Consider the following 23,823-nt stretch of genomic DNA (forward strand, 5'->3'; position numbering starts at 1 on the left):
GCGCTCTGTTTACCTTGGCCCACCCCATTTCCAAAGGAGGAGGAAGTGCGGCACCTCAGTGATCCCGAGTTTAAGCCGAGAGTTGCTCACGTGACCGAGATCTCACATGACGTAGATGCTCACGTGATCAATCGCTTACGTGAGCAGAAGTAGTTCTGGTCGTCGTCTATCGTCTCGCTATAGCCGTTTGAGGGAAGAAGGAGGAAAATCCCCCGGTCTCGTTGGAGGTTGGTGTGCGGGTGGGAACTGGGGACCCCGGGTGGTGATAAGGAAGAGCAGAGTCGGGTCCGGGGTCGCCTCCGCCTTTTTCGTGCTCAGCTCCCCCCCCAACCCCGTCCTCCTCCCCCCTCCCCCTCCCCGAGTGCCGGGAAGCGGCCTGCGCTGCGCCTGGTGGGGAAATGGTGGACGGTCGTGACTGTGTGCGTGTTTTTGTAAATCAGTTCCTTTGGCCCGATCTCGGGGGACTTTTTCCCCCTCTGCCCGCAAGAGGGACTCGTAAGATGAAAAGCGTTTCAAACACGGTCCGGAGTTAGGGAAAAAAAGAAAAGAAAAAAAAACAACAACAGAGTGAGACCCGTGGTCTGAGTACCGCTCCATCCATTCAGGCGCTCAACTATTCAAACTGCCGGATGGTCGTGAGGGGTCCCGAGGGAATTCCACCCTTAAAAGTATGAGCTGGGAAAGTGATGCGTGCTCGAGAGGCGCCCAATAAATGCTTTTGCTTAATTATTTGAACGTTTGTTTTTCTGCTTATCACGATCTGCGAGTTGAATTTTGGTCGTTCGAAAAGTAATAAATTTGTTTCAAAGGGACACGGTTCAGAGCTACCAAACTCTTAATACCAGTTACAAAAAGTGTGCTGTAACACGGGTATAAGTACACAGATTCTTAACTCATAAATCCTGCTTACTACGTTAGGTAACAGAGTCCTGGTGGCCTTCTCAGGAAATGTAAAGAAGCAAAACCTCTCAGCCACTAGGGAGGACCTATTTAGGCAAAATCTCTGGGATGTTGTGTCAAATTATTCTTTAAGCAGACCGTTAAGCCTGCACAAAATAGAATTTAAAAATAAATCATAAACTCAATAGCCATTGTTAGCATTTGATGTACAATCCCTATCCCTGCACACAAAAGAAGTTTTTAAAAAAATTTTGTCATATTTCCTGTGCTTATGTTTTTGTTCTAATATTATTTTTGTCCTGATCCAGTGAGCTGAAAGAATTTTAAAAATTGAAAATGTATAGTATTAAAAGGTGAGAGATATTCATTCCCTTGGGCTCCTTTTTTTCTTAAAGTTACATGAAGCTACTTTCAAACCGTCTCTCACAGAATTATACATTTGTTTCATTCTTGAACATTCTAATAGAGGTAGGATTATACTATGAATGTTCATTCATTCATTCAATGTATTTTAGAAATCTTTCCCGGTAAGGGGCAGATCGCTTAGTCAGTCTATAATTGCATAGAACTCCATTTAAGGTAGAAATAGATTTCATCCATCTCTGTTGATGACCATCTAGTCTTCTGATTTTTTTTCTTTTTTTACCATTACAGTCCTGCAGCAAACATTTTTAAAGTATTTCTGTGGACCAGCTTCCTGGAAGAAACTCTTAACAGGGTCAAAGGGTATGTGAATTCTTATTTTTTAACATAAGTGAGATGAATAAAATGGCTTTGATCTTGAGTTGTTTAGAATTTTGTAACTTCATATTAAATATATAATGGTCCACTTTTCTTCATAGCATGCCTTTCAAATACTACATAGTTCAATAAGTCCTGCTCTTAATTTCAGGTAATTCCTTAAGGCACATACCTGAAGTGGATTTTCTGTCAGAAGGTGTGGTAAATATTACCAACATGTTTTTCCAAAATAGTGCAGTTTTTAACTCTTCTGGTGAACTCTCCATAATGTTGACTTGCTGTCACTGTTAAATTTCCACTATTTTTTGATGGGTGTTAAAAATGTTTATTTTACTTTCAATTTCATTTTGAATGAAGTTTGAGCATGCCCCAGATTTTTTTCCCTATGTGCTCCTTTCCCCTCTGCATTTAAATTTGTTTTTAAAGTTCTAATCACATAATGCCTTTCCTTCTTCCTCCCTCCAAACCTTCCATGCTTAGACACCTCCCTACCTTGCTCTCTTTCAAATTCTTGGCCTCTTTTTCTTAGTTACATATATGTGTATATATCACCTGCTCAGCATGTTTGTGTGCATGCTTTGAGGCCTGACCATTTGCTATTAGGTAGCCAATTGGTGTGCTTTGCTCTGGGGAAGACAGTGTTTCCCATTGTCAGCATTCCTTAGTTGCCTGCAGTCCTATATCCTCCTTTGTTGTGATTTGTTCATTTTTGGAATAGGGTCTCAACTATGTATCCCTGGCTGTCCTGGAACTCCCTCAAATTCAGAGACCCACCTGCCTCTGCTTCCAGAGTGCTAGGATTAAAGGCACATGCCAGCACACCCATCTCAGTAGGTCATTTTTAAAAGAAGATTTATTTATTTATTTGTGTGTTCTATTTGCATGAATGCTTCCTGTATGACCGAAGAGGGTATCAGACAGAAAAGGACATCGAATCCCAATACAGATGGTTGTGAGCCACCATGTAGTTGCTGGGAATTGAACTCAGGACCTTTGGAAGAACAGCCAGTGCTCTTAAACAAGCTCCTCAATGGGTCATTTTAAAATTTGCTCATTTGACCTAGTCTCCCTTTCCTTCTGTTTGAATGCTACATTTCTTAAGGTTTGGGGGAGTTCCATGTCACACAGTAGTGTGAATACGGAATCAGTGCTTGTGAAGCAAACAAGAGTCTGGTCTACTTATATTAACTAGAACCCTCAGGATCTGCTCTCTTTCTTGACAGTCTTGTCTTTGGAATTTTGTCCCCTTCCAGTTTGTGCTCCATGAAATTTTTTTGTATATGGTTTCTGGATCCTGGAACAGAATCAGGATACTTTGTTTCAATTAACTCTCTTGCCTCCAGCCTATACACTTCATCAACCTATCCTTCTATGTGTTTGCCTTCTATGTAGTCTATGTATTTGCACTTAGCTTTGCTGAACACACAGTTCTCCTGTAGAACTGTAAGCCTTCTCCAGGCTTATTGATTCTTCCATGGCAGAACTGAGTACTGGTCCTGCCACCTAAAACATGTTTGAATGTATAAATTCCCATTAATGTCTTCCATGTAGTTCTTAGGCTTTACTAGTTCTGTATTTTATTGACTTGCATTCATTGTTTATATTTAGGCTATTAATGGATTTATTGTCTCAGGAGTTTTGTTTGTCCTTTTTTGCGGGGACAGGGGTTGTTTCCAGACAGCGTTCTCTGTATAGCCCTGGCTGTCCTGGAACTTACTCTGTAGACCAGGCTGGCCTTGAACTCAGAAATCTGCCTGCTTCTGCCTCCCAAGTGCTGGGATTAAAGGCATGCACTACCACTGCCTGGCCTTTGTTTCTCTTTTGATTTAAAGAATATTTTCATTTTTATATAATGGGATGTGGTTACACTTTGTTATATTTAGTTCTGATTTTCTCTCTGTGATGTTAATACATTGGCTCAGTGCAGAAAATTTAGAGTATTCGAAATTATCTAAAAGAAAAAAGTATCCACAGGAACAAAAAATTTCTATAGTACTTCTACCCAGAGATAACCACCATTAATTATACCTGATACATAATAGAAATGGGATAAGCACTCGTTAAGTGAATGTATTAAAAGTTTTATGTAGTCTTTGTTCATATGGCTCCTTTGAAAACTTACTGATATGGACTTGTAAAATAATAATTTTCTTTGTTTCTCTTGCTATATTGTATACACTTTCATGACAATAGTTTTCTAATTTTTTTAAAGCCACTTTGAAATTGCATTGAGCCAAGCTTGCCACCAAGAGTCCATCAGTCATCATGATGCTGAGCACAGAGGGCAGGGAGGGGTTCGTGGTGAAGGTCAGGGGCCTACCCTGGTCCTGCTCAGCCGAGGAAGTGATGCGCTTCTTCTCTGATTGCAAAATTCAAAATGGCACATCAGGTGTTCGTTTCATCTACACCAGAGAAGGCAGACCGAGTGGTGAAGCATTTGTCGAACTTGAATCTGAAGATGAAGTGAAATTGGCTTTAAAGAAAGACAGAGAAACCATGGGACACAGATATGTTGAAGTATTCAAATCCAACAGTGTTGAAATGGATTGGGTGTTAAAGCATACAGGTCCAAATAGTCCTGATACTGCCAATGATGGTTTTGTACGGCTCAGAGGACTCCCATTTGGCTGTAGCAAGGAAGAAATTGTTCAGTTCTTTTCAGGGTTGGAAATTGTGCCAAATGGGATGACACTGCCAGTGGACTTTCAGGGGCGGAGCACAGGGGAAGCTTTTGTGCAGTTTGCATCACAAGAGATAGCTGAAAAGGCCTTAAAGAAACACAAGGAAAGAATAGGGCATAGGTACATTGAAATCTTCAAGAGTAGCCGAGCTGAAGTCCGAACCCACTATGATCCACCTCGAAAGCTCATGACTATGCAGCGCCCAGGTCCTTATGATAGGCCAGGGGCAGGAAGAGGGTATAATAGCATTGGCAGAGGAGCAGGGTTTGAAAGAATGAGGCGGGGTGCCTATGGTGGAGGATACGGAGGCTATGATGACTATGGAGGTTATAATGATGGGTATGGTTTTGGGTCTGATAGGTTTGGCAGAGACCTAAACTACTGTTTCTCAGGAATGTCTGATCATAGATATGGAGATGGTGGGTCCAGTTTCCAGAGCACCACAGGGCACTGTGTACACATGAGGGGGTTACCATACAGAGCCACTGAGAATGATATTTACAATTTTTTCTCACCTCTTAATCCCATGAGAGTACACATTGAAATAGGGCCTGATGGCAGAGTTACGGGTGAGGCAGATGTTGAGTTTGCTACTCATGAAGACGCTGTGGCAGCTATGGCAAAAGATAAAGCAAATATGCAGCACAGATATGTGGAGCTCTTCTTGAATTCTACCGCAGGGACAAGTGGAGGAGCTTATGATCATAGCTATGTAGAGCTCTTTTTGAATTCTACAGCAGGAGCCAGCGGTGGTGCATACGGTAGCCAGATGATGGGAGGGATGGGTTTATCCAACCAGTCTAGTTATGGAGGTCCGGCCAGCCAGCAGCTGAGTGGTGGCTATGGAGGGGGTTATGGTGGTCAGAGCAGTATGAGCGGATATGACCAAGTTCTTCAGGAAAACTCAAGTGACTATCAGTCAAACCTTGCTTAGGAAGAAAGGAAGCATCAGATACCATCTGCAGGAATAAAGGCTACATTTATAGGAACTGGATAGAGTAGGGAGGATGTCCAGCTTATCCAGTATGATTGGTAAATGGGAAATACAATTGCTTCTGATCACTATTGGTCAGCTTCTTTCTTTCTTCTTTCTCCTTTTTTTTTTAAGAGAACAAAATTTAAGTTTAACAGTTTCGCATTACAAGCTTGTGATTTATGCTTACTGTAAAGTGAAAGTTAAGATTGTTTTCAAACTTTAAGCTCAGCAATTTTGAACACTGAAAATATTCATCTAGGATGTAATAACAAGTTCAGTATTGACCATAACTGTCAAATCCACTTCAGCTTTCCTCAAGTTAGTTATGTTGTAGGAGTGTACTTAAGCAGTAAGCATATTTAGGTTTAAAGCAGTTTCACTTACGTTAAATGTTGCTCTTATACCACAATACATCAAGATCTTCAGATGCATGTTGAGAAACATGCTTTTCTGTAAAAAAAAAAATATAGGAGCTGTGTCTATGATTCAAAGTGACAACATTTGGCATGTTTGTTAATTCTAGCTTTTTGGTTTAATATCCTGTAAGGCACGTGAGTGTACACTTTCACTTTTTTTTTTTTAAAGATCCGGGACAATTTTGAGATGTGATACCAATACATTAGGAGTTTGGTCATGTTATTTGTGTGGAATTCTGGGGCTTTGATTTAAATCTTACCTTGTATTGTGAATTCCATTTAGATGTACTAAGTGAAACTTGTTAAATAAATCTTCCTTTTAAAAACTGGAAAAATCTTGCGTAGTTTGATTTTTTTAAATCATGTTCTATTATATGGGCACATAGCAACTAGCTTTTAAAAGTTCTCTGCTGTTGAAATTTTAATTTTTTCTCAAATATTGTAGGCTATGAATGACTCAAGTTTTGATCCTCCTGCTACTACTTCCTAAGTATTCGAATTGCAGTCATACCTCACTGTCCAGTTCATGCAGTGTTGGGGAACAAACCCAGGGCTGCTTGCATACAAGACAAGAACTGTACCAACAGGGCTATGTTCATAGCCTAAATTTTGTGTGTGTTTGCATGTTGGTAGAGAACAGAGAACAATATTGGATGTCCTTTTCTAAATACCCTGCCTTACTGTTTTGGGAACAGGGTTTTTACTGAGCCTGCAGCTAGGGAGTCCCAGTGATCTGCCACTGCTGTACAGTGCTGGGGTTATAGTCACACTGGTCCTACTTGGGTCAGAACTTGTGGATTACCAGGGCTGCTGGAAATGAGAACTCAGTTTGTCTGTCGCACACTCATTTTTGTTTATTTATTTAGAGACAGGATCTATGTATTTCTGGGTGTCCTAGAACTCTCTGTAGACTAGGCTGGTCTCAGACTCACACAGATCCACCTGCCTCAGCTTCCCAAGTGCTTGGATTAAAAGTCTACATCCCTATGCCTGGCCAATCTCTTCTTTCTTTTTTTCTTTTCTTTTTTTTCTTTTTGGTTTTTCGAGACAGGGTTTCTCTGTGTAGCCCTGGCTGTCCTGGAACTCACTCTGTAGACCAGGCTGGCCTCCAACTCAGAAATCTGCCTGCCTCTGCCTCCCAAGTACTGGGATTAAAGGGGCATACGCCACCACTGCCTGACCTATCCTTCCTTCCTTCCTTCCTTCCTTCCTTCCTTCCTTCCTTCCTTCCTTCCTTCTTTTCTTTTCTTTCTTTTTCTTCCTTTCTCTCTCCCTCCCTCCTTTCTTCCTTCCCTACCCCCTTCTCTTTCTTTCTTTTGCTGGCCTTGAACTCAAAAACATCCACCTGCCTCTGCCTCCCCAGTGTTGGGATTAAGAGTACTGGGATTAGGGCTGGAGAGATGGCTCAGTGGTTAAGATCACTGGCTGCTTTCCAGAGGATCCAGGTCCAATTCCCAGCACCCATATGTCAACTCACAACTATAATTCCAGCTCCAGGTGTTCTAGCACCCACATACAGACATGAATGCAGATAAAACGTAAGAGTGCTAGGATTAAAGGCATGTGTTGCTACTGCCTGGCCACAGCAAGCACTCTTACCCATTAAGATGCCTCTCCTGCAATATTAAGTTATTTAGAGATGGTTTCTCTGTGTGGCCCTGGCTGTCCTGGAGTCTGTAGACCAGGCTGGCTTCAAACTCAAAAATCTTCTGGCCTCTGCCTCCCCAGAGCAGGGATTAAAGATGTGTACCACCCAGCTCTATTTTATTTCTTAAAGGTTTGTTTATAAACTCTACAGAATTCTTGGAGACTTTGTGATTTTTCAAGACAACATTTCCTTAGCTGGGCAGTGGTGGCACATCCCTTTAATCCCAGCACTTGGGAGGCAGAGGCAGGCAGATTTCTGAATTCGAGGCCAGCCTGGTCTACAGAGTGAATTCCAGGACAGCCAGGGCTACACAGGGAAACCCTATCTCAGCAAAAAAACAAAAAGACAACATTCCCCAAACTCAATGAAATAAAAAGCAAATAATTGCATTCATTTTACCATAAATGATAATATACTATGTGTTGGCTGGAAAAAAGAAAGCAGGCTATAGAAAAAAAAACATTCTACACAAATTATTTGATAAAACCTCTAAGTGCCCTTTAATTCTAGGGTTTTCAGACATCTAAATTCCGGGAGCCACTGGTCTCTGGATACTGTGTGTTAGTAGCATGGAACATATTTAAAGACCTTGATTGCTGGGCCCTGGCTCGGGAAGGTTCTGAGAGGGTGCAGAATACTGTGCTAAGAGTATTTATACCCACATTTTGAAAACAGCTTAGGATTCTCTCGCTGCTAAAGGTTTGACCCTAAAAGGAGCTATTAAAAAGTAGCTGTATTGGGCTGGAGAGATGGCTCAGTGGTTAAGAGCACTGATTGCTCTTCCAGAGGTCCTGAGTTCAATTCCCAGCAACTACATGGTGGCTCACAACCATCTGTAATGGGATCAGATGCCCTCTTCTGGTGTGTCTGAAGACAGCTACAGTGTACTCCTATACGTAAAATAAATATTTCATTAAAAAAAGAAATAGCTGCATTTATGATGGTCTGTTCTCTCTCCTTATCCATAGCAAGTAGCTCTTCATTTCTTCTGACCTGCAAGCCACAGCTGATTGTTTACCATACCGTGCACCTCCCATGAGGATTCTGAGCGCTGCGCTCGTCTTCTGGTACTTTACATGTCTGTATCCTGGTGGGTAGCAGTTTCACCTTTCATTGACCTTCAGTCTGGGACACCCTCAGATCAGTAAAAGCTGCACACTAACTACCTATTTCTGGATATATGCTGCTCAGGAACTGGATAGTTGTCTTGAGCTGGCTATGTTCTGGCATTTGTAGGGATACCCTGGGATATAGGATGCAGATAGATGCCAACTTCATATTTAATTTGTACTTAGGGATACTTTATTGTTTCTGAAAATTTAAAAAAAATGACAGCTTTGAAATTCACTGATGGTTTCTATTTAATATTTTTGATTGGTTGATTTTTACATTGTTTCTAATTTCTATTACAGTTGACAGGAGAGTAGGCCATCCATTTTGACTTTTATGGCATTACACCAGTCACTATCCTTTTCTCCCAAGCACATTTTAGAACCCTTTCTTAGAGAAGTAAGTAAATTCAAGGTGTTTTTGCTTTCCACCGTGCTGAGTAATTTTTCCAGAAGTTTCTCAAAGTATGAGTGAAAAAGCTCCAGTTAGCCACTAGATGTCACCAAGTCTCCAAAAAGGAGAGCTGAATCCTGACATGCTCCATTAAAATGGGGCCAGCAAGACAGCTCAGCAAGTAAAGGCGCTTCCAGCCTGCTGTGCCTCTCAATGTTTGATCCCTGGGGACCCACACCAAAGAGACCTGCACCGAAAGAATGGAGGTCAGCAAGTTGTTCTCTGACCACTTTCTTTTCATGTGGTGTGTCCACCCCCACACACACACACACCTCCAAGAAAATAGTAAGAAACTCTGGCTCTGGAGAACATACATGCTCAGTCCTAGAGGTGGCAAAAGGACAATAGTACCCATCAGGGCATCAACACATCCCTGTATAGTAGACATGTCTACAGGTGTCCCCCTTGCCCCCCCCTCCCCCCACACCACTAGTAACCCAGCATAAAAGTTAGCCAGGGAAGTATTATAGGAGGTAAAGTGAACATTCTACTTTATTGAGTCAAGCTACTTGGCAAAAGCAGCAAAAAGTTGTACAGTACAATAATCATGGCCTAAAAGTGATCCCACAATAGCTTGTGTCAGTGTTCCGCTGTGGTTTGTGGAGCAGCAGCAGCACAACCTCAGGCTTCCTTGAGAATGTGGCTTTTCAGCCCAGATGGATTGGAATGATGAAAAACTCAGGCGGTGGATCCCAACAAGCTGTGCTTTAATGAGTACGTAATGTATTCTGCTAATGTGCTTATTTATGTGTGGGTTCCATAAGCCACCGAATCATCCACTCATTCCGCAGTTAATTCATCTGACCCTACAATGGGTAACCAAATAGAGACAATCATATATGTAACCACAGAAGACTGTTGACTCATCCCCTAGCAAAATGGTAAGAAGTATGATGTCAAATTCATTTATAAATCAAACACCTTTTCCATCAAGAGGAATTTTTTTAAAAAAAAATATTTTTTTTAAATATATGAGTGCTTTGTTTCCTTGTACATCTGCAAGCCAGAAGAGGGCATCAGATCCCCATTACAGATAGTCTGTGAGCCACCATGTGATTGCTGGGATTTGAACTCAGGATCTCCGGATGAGCAGCCATCTCTCCAGCCTCAAGAGAAATTTTTAATGCTATCAGTAAAAATTATATTTTTTCCAACATAGGCCTTGAGAGAAATTACCACGCAACTGGTGGTATCCATTTGCTTGCCCAGTATCAGGCTGAATGTTATGAGAGCCCTTTTGTAACCTGTCCCCACACTGACTGAAATTCTTTACTGCTTATCCCCTTTCCCTCCTTTCCTTCTTTTCTGTACATTAAAATAAAATTCATTTATGTAAATGGGTGGGGAGTCGTCTGTATGTTTATCTGTGCACCACTTGTGTACGTGGGAGCAGGGGAAGCCAGAGGAGAGGAAACTGGAGTAAGCCATCCTGTGGATGCTGGGAACAGAACCTGGGTCCTCTAGGAGAGAAGCTAGCGCCCTTAACAGACAGTCTGCTTTCTCCAGCCCCCGCCCCACGCTTGAGGACAGCTTTATTAGAGTCTAAAAGAAAAATCCCAGGGTAGCAAGCTGTAAATCTTGGTAGCTGCCAGGAGTGGGGAGATGGAGGAAAGAAAGAGGAAGTCATGCTGTTGGGACTAGAGAAAGAGTGGAGCCCGGTTTGTTAGGGAAAGTGTGTGCTAAGAAAGGAGTTCGAAGAAGAGGACATTTTACACTTTTTCTGAAAAGCCAGCCAGCTAACTGGTGCTCCATTAAGTGAGTGTCCCCTTTATCTATTTCTAATGCTCCGTTTGGCCAACCTGTTTAGACATCTAGCTAGTACTTCTATTCTTCTTTCGTTCGTTCGTTTGTTTGTTTAGAGTTTGAGAGAAGCTGGGGATTGAACCTGGGACCTTGCCCATGATGGACAAAACCACTGAGCTACATACCTAGCCCTTTCAAAACAGTCTGATTGGATATTGCCGGGACCCTTTTTCCCAGGTCCTCTTTACCCTCCTTCCTCTTGCTGCTACCCTTTGTTTCTCATATACTGGATGCTATTAGGTGTCACTGACATCTCCATTTTAGAGATGAGGAAACTGAGTCTCAGGAACTCAACTCTCTTGGGGAAAGAAACTTGTGCTGGAGAAAAGCAGGAAATAATGTGGGTAAGGGAGTGAAGGACGTGTCTGGGTTCCACGTGGGATTGTGTAGCGGTTCCTGGGAATTTGCGGGTGAGGATATTCCTAAACAATGCTGGAACCACTCTCAGCCTTCTCTTTCTCTCTCTGGTTCTCACTACGGAGCTCACAATAAGCAGAGGGGTTGGGGGCTGGGCTCGGGAGGGTCGAGAGAATTTGGCAGGAATCCATCTCTTCCCCTCTTTCCAGATGGCTGGAGGCCCTTAAACAATTCACTCCCCCCAGCACATTCCACTTTTCCACTTCAGGGACGGAGTTGGGAAAAGGCTGCCAGGAAATGGCGGCTAAAGCCTGGTGGGGGCTGGTACCGGGTCACCGAAGCGATTGGGGGAGTGGTCAAGACTGATGAATGGCAGATGGTGGCGAGAGAAGGAAGACGTGGAAGGTGTCTGCAGAGCTAGGGGAGGGATAAATACCACTTTTGTTAGCTATTGCTAGGCATCTGGAAAGCCCAGGCTATCTCTCCCGCCTTCTCAGACCCCTCCCCCTCCCCAAGCAAGGCGGGAAAGCAGGCCAAAATGCAGCATAACCAAAGACAGGGAAGTCTGGACAGCCACCCTCCCCACTAACTGCCACGGTGTGGTCACCTCCCCGCCCCGCAATCCCTGCTCCCCCGTGTGAACCGAGGCTCTTTGGTTCCCCAGTCTGTGCCTTCAAGCGGGGACTGCCTGCACCCAAGGCAGCTCCAGGGAGTGAATGGGAGGGCATACTGCAGCTACCTCCTCTAGGTGTCACGTTACCCTACACAGCGCTCCTGTCTTGGCTTGCAGGAAGCAGCAGAATACAAGCTTATTTTCAGCTGAATGTTGATCCAACGTTTATGGCTTGTGATTAATCTTGTTCCTTCTGTTCTTGAATCTCCTATCGATGGTGGGATCAAGGACAAACAGCTCAGCCACTGTCACAACACCATATTGGAACTTTTACAATTTCTGAAAACATGCTGGTTGTTTTTCTTTTTCTACCTATTGTACTTAACTTTTCTTCTTTTAGGTTTTTTTTTTCCTACATCGCAAAATCTTAAAAGCATGTTTCTTCCATCCACCCCTCCCTCCTTAGTTCACACTCACTCGCTCCCATATTGCTTTGCTTTGTCTGAACTGTGTAGCTCACCATGACCTTAAACACACAATTTCCTGCCTCCTGCTTTCAAATGCCGACATTTCAGGCCTGTGCTCCCATGCCGAGGTGGTAGGTAGTCCATACAGATTTCTGTTCTCTAAATCTTTTTGAGCAAATAAACCAAGCACTTACTACTTATCACGTTCAAATTATTTGACGTGTGTTTTTTAAACTTTTCCTGTTAAGCTGTACTCCTCCCCTTTTTGTTGGTGTGAGGGCTGGCGCCTAGGGCTTTGCGCAATCTAGGCATATAGGGTTGCTGCTTATTTATTTACTTACTTATTTACTTATTTACTATTGTCTGGATGACCTACCATAGGCCATTAATCATTAAATGTGATGAATTCCGAAAACTGCCTGTTGGGTGGAGATTGAAGAATAATGAACATGAAGCATCTTTAGAGGTAATAAGACTGTCCTAACCCGGCAGTGGTGGCTCACCACGCCTTTGATCCCAGCACTTGGGAGGCAGAGGCAGGCGGATTTCTGAGTTCGAGGCTACCCTGGTCTACAGAGTGAGTTCCAGGACAGCCAGGGCTACACAGAGAAACCCTGTCTCCAAAAACAAAACAAAACAAAACAAATCTATCTTAAGTATTTTTTTCTTTCGTGCCTGAGAAGGCCAGTCTTGTTGGGTCAGTTTTCCTGTGTCCCATTCTCTCAAGACAGAGTGTCTCGCTGAACTTGGGTTTCATCATTTTCTTCAGCTAAGTTGGCTTGCCAGCAAGCCATGCAGCCATGCCTGTCTTTTTGTTAACATGGGTTCTGGAAATCCAAACTCCAATTCTCACGATTGCATAGTAATTACTCTTGCTCACTGAGCTATTTTTCCAGTTCATATCTTTTAGCTAATATGTAGTTCTCTTTCTTTTGGGAAAAACACAATCCTAGATACATTTCTGGTAATATGTAGTCTGGCTTCCTGGAGGACAATTATTATTAACAGATTTAGTTTAGCAGGGCATGGTGGCACATACCTTTAGGGCCAGTACTTGCGAAGCAGAGAGGGTCAATTTCTGTGAATTTGAAGCCAGCCTGATCTACATAGTGAGTCCCAGGTCATCTAGCATTTACATGTGTCAAAGCACACAGCTAGAACTTCCTAACATATTTATTTTATATTTAATTGCAGCGTGAGACATAGGTGGGCATGTCGGTGTTGAGTTCAGGTGCCCTGGGAAGCCTGAGACCTTGTAACCCCGTGAAACTGAACTTATAAGCTATTGTGAGCCATCAGATGAGGCTTCTAGGGACTTAATTTGGGTCATCTGCAAGAACAGTGTGTGTGTGTGTGTGTGTGTGTGTGTGTGTGTGTGTGTGTGTGTTGAGAGAGAGAAAGAGAGAGAGAGAGAGAGAGGAAGGGAGGGAGGGAGGGAGGGGGAGAGAGAGGGAGAGACAGAGACAGAGACAGAGGGAGAATGAGTATTGGGGTCCCATTGATGTCATCCCGGCTAGTCTAGAACCCACTATGTAGACCCCGGTGACCTCGAACTCACAGATATGTGCCTGCCTCTGTCTCCCAAGTTGTAGGGTTAACAGCATATGATGCCAGACATCGATCTAGATCCTGTAACTTTTTTAAAGACCCCATGCTTGTTGCCAGGCGCTGTGCTGGGTGCAGAGGATAAGTGAGCAAAACACCTCCCAAGTTCGTGCCCTCAATGAACCCACAGTCAAACAGGGAGCCAAACAAAAAGCAAAAGGCTGTGTGTGTGTGTGTGTGTGTGTGTGTGTGTGTGTGTGTGTGTGATGGAAATGAGCATAAGTAGAAGAGGGAACATAGTGCTAGAAAACACACAAGGAAGAGGCATCTGAAAGATGGCTCAGTGGGTCAGAGCACTTATTGCTCTTCAGAGAACCCGAGTTTGGTCCCCAACATCTTTATGGTAGTAAATACCCTCTTCTAGCCTCTATAGACACCAGGCTATATACACACATGCAGGCAAAACCATTATCTGCATAAAATAAATAAATATTTTAAAAAATTAAGGAAGGGGGAACTGACTAGTCATGGTAGTCAGGAATAAAGCCTAGGAAAGTGAATATCGACGACAACTACGGGAAGAGTGGAGACTAGCTTGGGAAACAGAGTTCAGGCTGTATGTTTGAAGATAGAATGGAGAAAAAAAGACATTAAATAATATGTACGGACAGTTGGGAAAGCATTAGACTGGGAGTTCAGGCTGTGCCAGTGGGAGGGTCGGGAGAGACAAGGCGTTAGAAACTAGCTTAAGTTGTCTTGTGTGTATCCTAAGAGCTGCTGGAAACCCTGTGGAGTGGAGGCAATGGATCAGAGATGTTTTTGAAAATAAAGCCAGGCGGTGGTGGCGCATGCCTTTAATCCCAGCACTTGGGAGGCAGAGGCAGGCGGATTTCTGAGTTCGAGGCCAGCCTGGTCTACAGAGTGAGTTCCAGGACAGCCAGGGCTACACAGAGAAACCCTGTCTCGAAAAACCAAAAAAAAAAAAAAAAAAAAAAAAAAAAAAGAAAGAAAGAAAGAAAGAAAGAAAAGAAAAGAAAAACTCTGGCTACAGTATGGGTGTGAGAACAAAATTTGAAAGCAGCATTGTAACAATAACAAAAATTCATGGTCAGCAAAGACCACCAACAATTTGTTAAATATAGTCATAATAAAAATATTAAGCCCCTGCAGGGGCAGGGTGACCCAAATGAAAAGGCATGCTAAGACGTGCCCAGATAAGCCCAAGTGAGTAATGGGCCATCTGGTGTTTACTTTTCTCTCCCCCTTTCTGAGCAGTCCAAGGTTTCATGGTCAAAAGTAACTAGTCATCTGCCAGCTCGCACGTAGCCACTTCTGCAAGTTGCTGATGTTTGAAATATCCAATCATATGTAAGCGCGCCAAATTTTCCCGCTCTCCCCAACCCCTACCCATAAATATCCCAAATTTCCTGGGTTCTGGGCCGGAATCTCTATCTCCTGTGTGAGATATGTTTCAGCCCGAGGGCCCTCGTCATTAAACCTCCTCTGCAATTGCATCAAGAAGGTCTCTCATGTGTCCTTGGGGCGTGCAGGTCAGGTCCGGACTTGGGTGAGGGTCCCCTTGTGGGGGGTCTTACATGGGGAAAGGATTGAGAAGGGGTCGGAGTCCCTATCAGGGAATTTTGTTTGCTTATTTGAGATTAGGGTCTTACAGTAGCCCTGATTAGCCTGGAACTCACTATGTAGATCAGGCTGACCCCAAACTCTCAGAAATCCTCCTACCTCTGATTCTAAAGTGCTGGGATTAAAGGGATATATAATATATACTATTATGTCTGGCTGCTATTTGGGGTTACAGTCAGGATTTTTAAATGGGCTACAGGGATTTAAGCTCAGGTTTTCATGCAAGTGCAGCAAGCTCTGATCCACTGAACTATCTTCCCAACCCATGACCTCTTTTTAAATGAATCATTACTATTATTATTATTATTATTATCATTATTATTATGACTTTTTAATGCTTGTATATAATGTGTATATGAAGGTAATTAATATTCCTGATTTCTTTATGTTTGGCACTATCAATCTCCATTTCCCCAGTTTTTATATACTATAAACTCTGTAATAGGTTACTGCAGACCACACCCACCACATTGTGCTATGGAATCCCAGAACCCATTACTTCCTCCCTTCTCCCTTATATTGAAAATAGATTTTTTTCCTCATATAATATGTCCTGATTACAATTTCTCCTCCCTCTATTTATCCTAGTCCCTCTACCGCTCCTTTCATCCAATCCACCCCCTTTCTGTCTCTCATTAGAAAATAAACAGGCTTCTGAGAAATAATAATAAAATAACATAAATAACACATTGTAATAGGATAAAAAAATTAAAGGAAACATGCCCCCCAAAAGGGACATGAAATATATGTAGACTCATTTGCACCCTCAGAAACCTCATAAAAACCACTAAACTGGAAGCCATAATATATATGCAAAGGACCTGTAGAGGAGAGAGGGAGAGGGGCCCTGACATGGCATTATGGGACAAGTAAACTCCCAAAATGCTCTTGAGTTTGTTCTCTGTTGGCATCTATAGCTGGGCATGCAGGCTACCCCAGTGAGACTCTCTTGGAGAACACTAAATTTTCATTTGCAATTGCTTATCCATTGAAGATAACTTCTAGGTAAGGGATAAAAGGATATGTCCACTCCTCCTTTCAGCTCTAGGATTCCATCTGGCGTAGACCCATGGGGGACATCTGCGTGCTGCCTCCGTCTCTGTGAGTTCACATGATGTGTGTTGATCCTTAGAGGGCCTTGTTTCCTTGGTGTCTTCCATTGCCTCTGGCTCTTAGAAGGTTTTCTATCTCCTTTTCTGTAAGGTTCCCTGAACCTGGAGGGAAGGGATTTGATGGAGACATCCCATTTAGAGTTGGTGTTTCAAGAACTAGGAATGGGTTACATCTAATTGAATTGCTTGCCAAACATGTCCCATAGGAACCCCGCAAACAGCCCAGGCTGTCGACAAGAATGTTACTTTACTCAAACTGACTCCAAGGTCCTATTGCTGAACATGGAAAAGTTGAACTGGTACCTACATAAACCTTCACCCCTACATGCTGGCATCCATGCTGCAGGAAGGTAGTTCTAGTGCAACGGTGGGACAAAGCTTGTGGGAGTGAGCAGCCAATAGCTAATTTGACTTAAGGAGTTCTCAATTTGACTCTATGAGATGGAACCCATACTGGAATCTGCTGCATCGGTGACCAAGAACCTGAGATTACACAGCGCAAGGATCTAGGGTAAAACAAAATAGTAATGTTTTACTTAAAAAAAAAAACAAAAAAAAACAATAACATAGCCGGGCAGTGGTGGCGCACGCCTTTAATCCCAGCACTTGGGAGGCAGAGGCAGGCGGATTTCTGAGTTCAAGGCCAGCCAGGTCTACAGAGTGAGTTCCAGGACAGCCAGGACTACACAGAGAAACTCTGTCTCGAAAAACCAAAAAACAACAACAACAACAACAACAACAAAAAACCCCAAAAAAACAAACAAACAAAAAAAATAACATGACTCATTATCTTCTGCTAGACTCAAAGACCAGTGCCTCACTCAGCGATCATCAGAGAAGCTTCCTCGTGCAATGGATGGGAACGAACACAGAGACCCACAGCCAGACATCATGCAGAGAACAAGAGGCCTTGGCTACCCATTACTTTCATTTAACTGTTGTTGAGATATGATTTATGTAGCCCAGTCCAGCTTCAGACTCACTCTTGCAGCCAAGACTGCCTTTGAACTTCTGATCCCCCCTGATACTTCTTTTATTGTTTGTTCATTGTTCTGAGACAGGGTTTCTCTGTATAGCCCTGGCTGTCCTGGAACTCTGTAGACCAAGGTGGCCTTGAATGATCACACCCAGCTCCCCTGCTACTCAATACTGTAAGAATGGCAGTTAAATTTTAACAGAAGTTTGGGAGAAGACAAATGGTTGTCTTCACTGTTGTTTTCTGACATACAACTCCTAAAACCTTTGGAATTTCTTAGAATGAATGTGTTCTGCTCACTAATGACGATTGGTATCTGGGGTTACATGGTAGCTTCACAATGGAAGGCTCAAAAGACTGGGGACCACCGTTTGAGCCCCTGACCTCACATAATAGCTGGAAGCAGAGAATTAACTCCACAAAGCTGCCTTTCGACCTTCAAATGTGCACTGTGATGAGTGACTCCCCATAGTAATAAACACAATTTAAGACTAAGGTGTGATTAGATGATTAGACGGTTGGAACTTTCTGCCCCACCCCCAATCTCTGAGATGGGAAGAGGAATTGAACATTAAGATGAACAGGAGGGCTAAAGATGGTTGATCCTACATAATACAGTCTCCGAAAAGTTACAGCATCTGAAGTGCGCGTGGATGGTCATTCTTCTGAAACCCTATTTCCAAGATAGAACTTGTTAGAATTGAAGAGAAGACTCAGCTGATGCCCGCTGTAGCACTAATGATGACTTTTTTTTTTTTTTTTTTTTTTTTTTTTTTTTTTTTTTTTTGGTTTTTCGAGACAGGGTTTCTCTGTGTAGCCTTGGCTGTCCTGGAACTCACTCTGTAGACCAGGCTGGCCTCGAACTCAGAAATCTGCCTGCCTCTGCCTCCCAAGTGCTGGGATTAAAGGCATGCGCCACCACTGCCCCGCTAATGATGGCTTTTTAACGGAGAAATCGTTCATACTTATGAAAATAAGATTCTGTCAACTAGAGAAGAAGAAAACAAACACTTTGATTTTGTTTCCCTATAACTTATAGGTACAGTGAGAGGGTAAGGAGTCAAGGACACTTTCCCAGCTGAGAAAGGCGATGCATACCTCTAATCCTGCTAGTTGGTAGCCCCAAACAGGAGGATCAGCAACTCAAGGCTGTCCTTTAGCATATAATGAGTTTGAAGTCAACCTGAAGTATATAAGACCCTGTTGGAAAATAAAAGAAAAAAAAACCCAAAGGGAGAGGTAATGTCTTAGTTTCTTGTGTATATACCTGGATATTTGGTTTAAGGTAAACAGAGAAAAGGGAAGAAGAGTGTGAGACTGCTTTTAGAGATGTATTGCAGATGCCTTTGACTATACCAGAGGGAAGCCATATAGACAGTTGCACGGAGACATCTATAGCTTAGGAAGAGTCCATAGACTGGAGGGATAAACTGGGAGCTATTTGTATTCAGGTGGTGGTGTAGAGTGAAAAATTATAAAGGCCATCTTATCAAATATGTATAAATTTTTCGCCTTAGACCTTGGGCAGAAAAGCACCTGCCAGCAGGTTTGGGTCCATCTAATTAGTTACAGAGGAGGGGGGAGTTACAGTACAAAGGCCTGTTAAGAACATCCCAGAAACTGACTGGCCAAGGGAAGAACTACACCCTGCCCCATGGTACGGCCTACTAGTGTTCAAAAAAGGTAAAACAACCAATCCTGTGCACCCGCGCGAAAGTTCGATTTTTCCCTACCCCGCCCATATATAAGCGCTATGCCCCTGAGCCATGAGGTCAGTCCCTCTATCCCCTATGTGAGATATGGGGATATGGGCTGGCCCAGAGCTCTGATATAATAAACCACCTCATGTATTTTACAGCAAGACGGTCTCTCGTGTGTCCTTTGGGTGCGTGTTATCCTGAGACTTAAGTGGACCCCTTTTTGGGGAGTCCCGGACCTTTCAGTGGTAACTGAAAGCACGGGTAAGGCTTAAGTTAGTGTTGGGGTGAGAAGAGAGGACTTAAGAGCTGTCTCAAGAATGAGCAGTAAACATTTCATGCTGAATAGAGGAGGACCAGCATGCAAGAGAGACAGGAAAAGAGCATCTAGAAAACTTCTTTTTAAAAAAAAACAATGTTAGGAGAAGCTTTAATCATAGATTGTTTTAAGAAATGGGGGCTGGTAAATATGGAGGCCTTAATGTGGTCTGAGTCTGATTGCTCGATTTCTCTCTCTCTCTCTCTCTTTCTCTCTTTCTTTCTTTCTTTCTTTCTTTCTTTCTTTCTTTCTTTCTTTCTTTCTTCCTGTCTTTCTTTTTCTCTTTGAGAAATGATCTTACGCTACAGTCCAAGCTGGCTTAGGGCTCAAAGCTCATTATGTAGCCCAGGTTTGCCTGCACTTCTGGCAATCCTCCTTCTCTGGTGCTGGGATCATAAGCACGAGGTACTATGCACAATGCCAGATTGATTTTTATGGAATGATGGGCAGAAATGTAGGCTGGAGTGTACGGAGGAATGGCTAAATGACAGGAGTACCCAACAAAATAGAAAAAATGATTATAGGCAATTATTTGAAGCAGCATGCTCATAAAGGGAATGTATTAATGTAGCAGGAATGAGATTAGGGGCTATTATTATTATTATCATTGCAGAATTTTATGCATGATATATGTCAGGCTGGCCTCAGACATACTAAGTAACCAGAGATGACCTGGAGCTCCTGATTGTCCTTCTTCACCTCCCAAGTGCTCGGGAGAAGCCCTTTTTAATAGGGAGAAATTTTCTGTGTAAAGATTACGATTAAGCATTTATTGGGAGTGAGTAGCTGAGCAGAGAAAAGGATGACACTATAGTGTACAGCTACTAAGAGGAGGATCCGGGACCTAAAATATTGGTGGTGCGTCGGAGGCATGGGCAATCATTGTCGCAATTGAGAGACTGTTCATAATGCGGCCTGAGCAGCTGTACTGTTTACACTTGCTTAGGGGAAGATGAGAGGGAGCTCTTTTCCGACACTGCACAACCGTTCTTTTTTTATGTAAATGGAGTGTGGTCACATGCACTGCACATCGACACAATAAGACAGCCAGCGGTTGGAAGTTTGAAGACAAAGGAGAAGGTTCAGTGAGTTGAGGGGTGAGAGCTGGTTGTGGGAGGACTCGAGAAGTGGGGGACTGACTGGGTAACTCTGATGATGGCCCATTTCAGGTTGTCGATGGCAGATTTCCTGTGAACCACACTTTACTTTTTCGAAGGGTTAAGGTGTTTCATTTGGTCTTCAAAGCAGCCTAATAAGCTGGAGATTATTTTTTACCTCCTTTTCAAGATGATAAAATGGACGAATAGCAAAGCTGTCTCATTTGTTTATGGTTAGGAAGCTAGGTCTGCAGCCTAACATCACATCCAAGTTATCTTGTTCCAACGCCTACTATCTTGACCACTGCATGCACCTATGTCCTGAAATTAGGTCCTGATCATACTTTACCATTGTAAAATATAGGTCCACATAATCATATTTAATGACTGCACCATATTCCTTTGTGTGAACACAGCACCCATTATTATAACTTGATCTACATATTTTTTTCTTCCACTAGGTACACACTGAGTTGCCAGAGAAGAATAAATGCAGCATGCATTATGATACAATCTAAGCGTTTTTTTCTCTTAATAAGGCACGAGCTGAGCTGCCAGAGCAGAATAAACTGTTGTGTTCCTTTGTCTCCTGTGCTGTGTAGGAAGAAAGCTCGGAAAAGCCGCCAGTTGTTTGCCTTTCTGGGCCTGATTAGAGGCTCTGTGTGAGCTGAGCCTCAAAGTATATTGAGCTCTGATTCTTCCATAGAGGGCATCTCCATGGATTTGCAAATTGATTTTATGCTTGACAGTCTGCTCAGTTAATTTCCCAGAAAATCTCTACCTAGAATTCTGCACTCTCAAGACAGCCAGTAATCAACACTGAATCACAGAAAGAAAAGAGAATTTTGAGCTCTGTTGTAGGAGTATTAATTTTCTTCTTTTTTATTTTTTGTATGTTTTTCCTTAGATTTTTTTTCTGGGCTTTTTTTGAGACAGGTTTTTTTTTTTTTTGTTTCAGCTGACTTAAAATTCATTATATAGTTGGTACTGATTCTCTTGCTTCTAATTCCCAAAAGCTAAGATTATAGGTGTATGCCATCATGCCCAATTAGATCTATCTATCTATCTATCTATCTATCTATCTATCTATCTATCTATCTAGAGACTGCATCTCACTACGTAGTTCTGACCATCCTAGAATTCACTAGATAGATCAGGCCTTCTTCAAACTCACAGAAATCCGTTTGCCTTTGCCTCCCAAGTGCAGGGATTAAAGGAGTGTGCTACCATGTTCAGTTTATATTTTGTTTCTTTAAATTCTCATGCATTTATTTATTTACCTATTTATTTACCTATTGGAGGGGGTACATGTTGGGGTCAGAAGACAAGTTGCAACAATTTGGTCTCCCTACCATGTGGTTTTCAAGCATAAAACCAAGGTTGTCAAGCTTTATGGCAGTTACCTTTACTTGCTGAACCATCTCAAGCCCCTTCCCTGATGCTTGTTATTTGAGACTGGGTTTCGTGGCCTGCAACTCTGCAGCCTTGGCTGTGCTCAAGCTCATGACTTTTTTGTGTCAACCATCTGTGTGCTAGCAATACAGGTCTGTGCCACCATATCTGCCTTGTATTTTCCAATGTTCTATAGAGAACATGTATAGCTTCTGTTTTGTGGAGAAAATTCAGGCAAAGCAAGAGACCAAAGGTTTGGTCAGTGTTTGGAGTCTATAGACCAGACTGACCTAGAACTTACAAAGATCCACCTACCTTTCCTTCCAAAGTGGTAGCTTACAGGCAATTCCAGTAGGCTCCTCCCAGGGACCTAGCAATGGTTTACTTTGTCACCTGCTTCCAGGGCTAGGTGTGCCTTGTGCCTTGTGTGAGCTGCTTATGAAAGGACTGTCCACCACCTCAGCTCTCTCTCTCTCTCTCTCTCTCTCTCTCTCTCTCTCTCTCACACACACACACACACACACACACACATATTCTCCTCTCCCTCCCTCCTTCCCTCTCTGTCTCTCTCTCTCTTCTTCTTCCTCCCCTTTGTTCCCAGCATTGTCTCTCCAGTCCTCTCCTTCTCCTGTTCCCCTATTCTCTGCCCTCACGGCTTCACTCCCATCTGCCTGTCTGCTTGTCCACTCATCTGCCTCTACCCTTTCCCAGGTCCTCACTCCTCTCCCTTTCCCTAATAAACCCCTTTATACCAGATCCGTTGCATGGCGTAATTACTTAGGGGCACACCTTGGCATGGGCCTGCCAGGCACTCCCTCTAGGCATTATTTCATAACATGAAGAGCTGGAAGGAAAGGTGTGAGCGATTACAACCCCAGCTGAAGACTCAGTTCTTTAAAATTAACTCTAGCTAAACATGTGCTTGTTTTATGACCCAGCACTTTTATCTTTAGGGAAGATAAATGAAAGCTTATTGATAAATAAAAATTATATGTAATTCTATACTGAATGTCATTTATAATGCTATACTGATTGTCCAAAACTGAAAAGAGCCAAAATGTGCAGGAGCAAGTGAGGGCATAAACAAACTGGCACATCCATTCAATGCAATTAAACTTAGGAAAGAAATACTGAGTTTTACATGGAGGATTGGCCTCTTAGCAGTTATGTGACTTACCAAGGCTTTGGGAAAGGTTCAGCTTGATGATCAGTAAAGATAGAATTCTGACTCTTCTCAATGGTGTTGTTTACATTCAATGGGAAGCCCTGATGAATGTCACTGAAGCCATCGTTCTGCTAAATCTACTTGTTGGTTGGTTGGTTTTTTGTTTTGTTTTGTTTGTTTTTGACACAGAGTTTCTGTGTATAATCCTGGCTGTCCTAGAACTTGCTTTGGAGACCAGGTTGGCCTTGAACTCATAAAGGTCAGCCTGCCTCTACCTCCCAAGAGCGGGGATTAAAAGCATATGCCACCACTGCCGGGTTTAAAGAAATGTCTTTTTTCTCTTTTTTACTTTTCTTTTTCCTTTCTTTCCTTTCTATCTTTTCTTTCTTTCCTCTTTCTTTCTTTTTTCCTTTCTTTCTTTCTTTTTTTTTTTGACATGTTTTTTTCTATGTAGCCCTTGCTGGCCAGGAATTCATTATGTAGATAACAGACTGGCCTCAACTCAGAGATCTGCCTTCCAAGTCCTGGGATTAAAGGTGTGAGTCACCATTGCCTCTCCAGTGCTTAAAGAATAACCTCAATTTGTTTACCTAGCATTCATGATGCCCTATGTCTGATCACCAGTATGTCAAGAAACAAAATGATAAAAGAATGTTCTACCCCAGTGTAGCTTAGTGGTAGAGCTCATGCTTAGAATGTGTGAGGCCTTGCATT

The 23,823-nt window shown here is 42.7% G+C and overlaps 1 protein-coding gene across 2 annotated transcripts; it reads left to right on the forward strand.

Moving 5' to 3' along the window:
- The first annotated feature begins 31 nt into the window (after positions 1-31).
- Hnrnph2 (heterogeneous nuclear ribonucleoprotein H2) lies at positions 32-6,049 on the forward strand. 2 transcript variants are annotated; one of them, XM_034485551.2, is made up of 4 exons: positions 93-227; positions 1,555-1,626; positions 1,793-1,837; positions 3,854-6,049. In XM_034485551.2, the coding sequence occupies exon 4, from the start codon at positions 3,907-3,909 to the stop codon at positions 5,254-5,256; it is 1,350 nt and encodes a 449-aa protein (XP_034341442.1). In that variant the 5' UTR covers positions 93-227; positions 1,555-1,626; positions 1,793-1,837; positions 3,854-3,906; the 3' UTR covers positions 5,257-6,049. The 2 variants fall into 2 exon arrangements, with proteins under 2 accessions (XP_034341443.1, XP_034341442.1); XM_034485552.2 differs by lacking the exon at positions 1,793-1,837 and having other exon boundaries at positions 32-227.
- The last annotated feature ends 17,774 nt before the right edge of the window (positions 6,050-23,823 follow it).

The sequence above is a fragment of the Arvicanthis niloticus genome, chromosome X, assembly GCF_011762505.2.
Source record: "Arvicanthis niloticus isolate mArvNil1 chromosome X, mArvNil1.pat.X, whole genome shotgun sequence".
NCBI lineage: Eukaryota > Metazoa > Chordata > Mammalia > Rodentia > Muridae > Arvicanthis > Arvicanthis niloticus.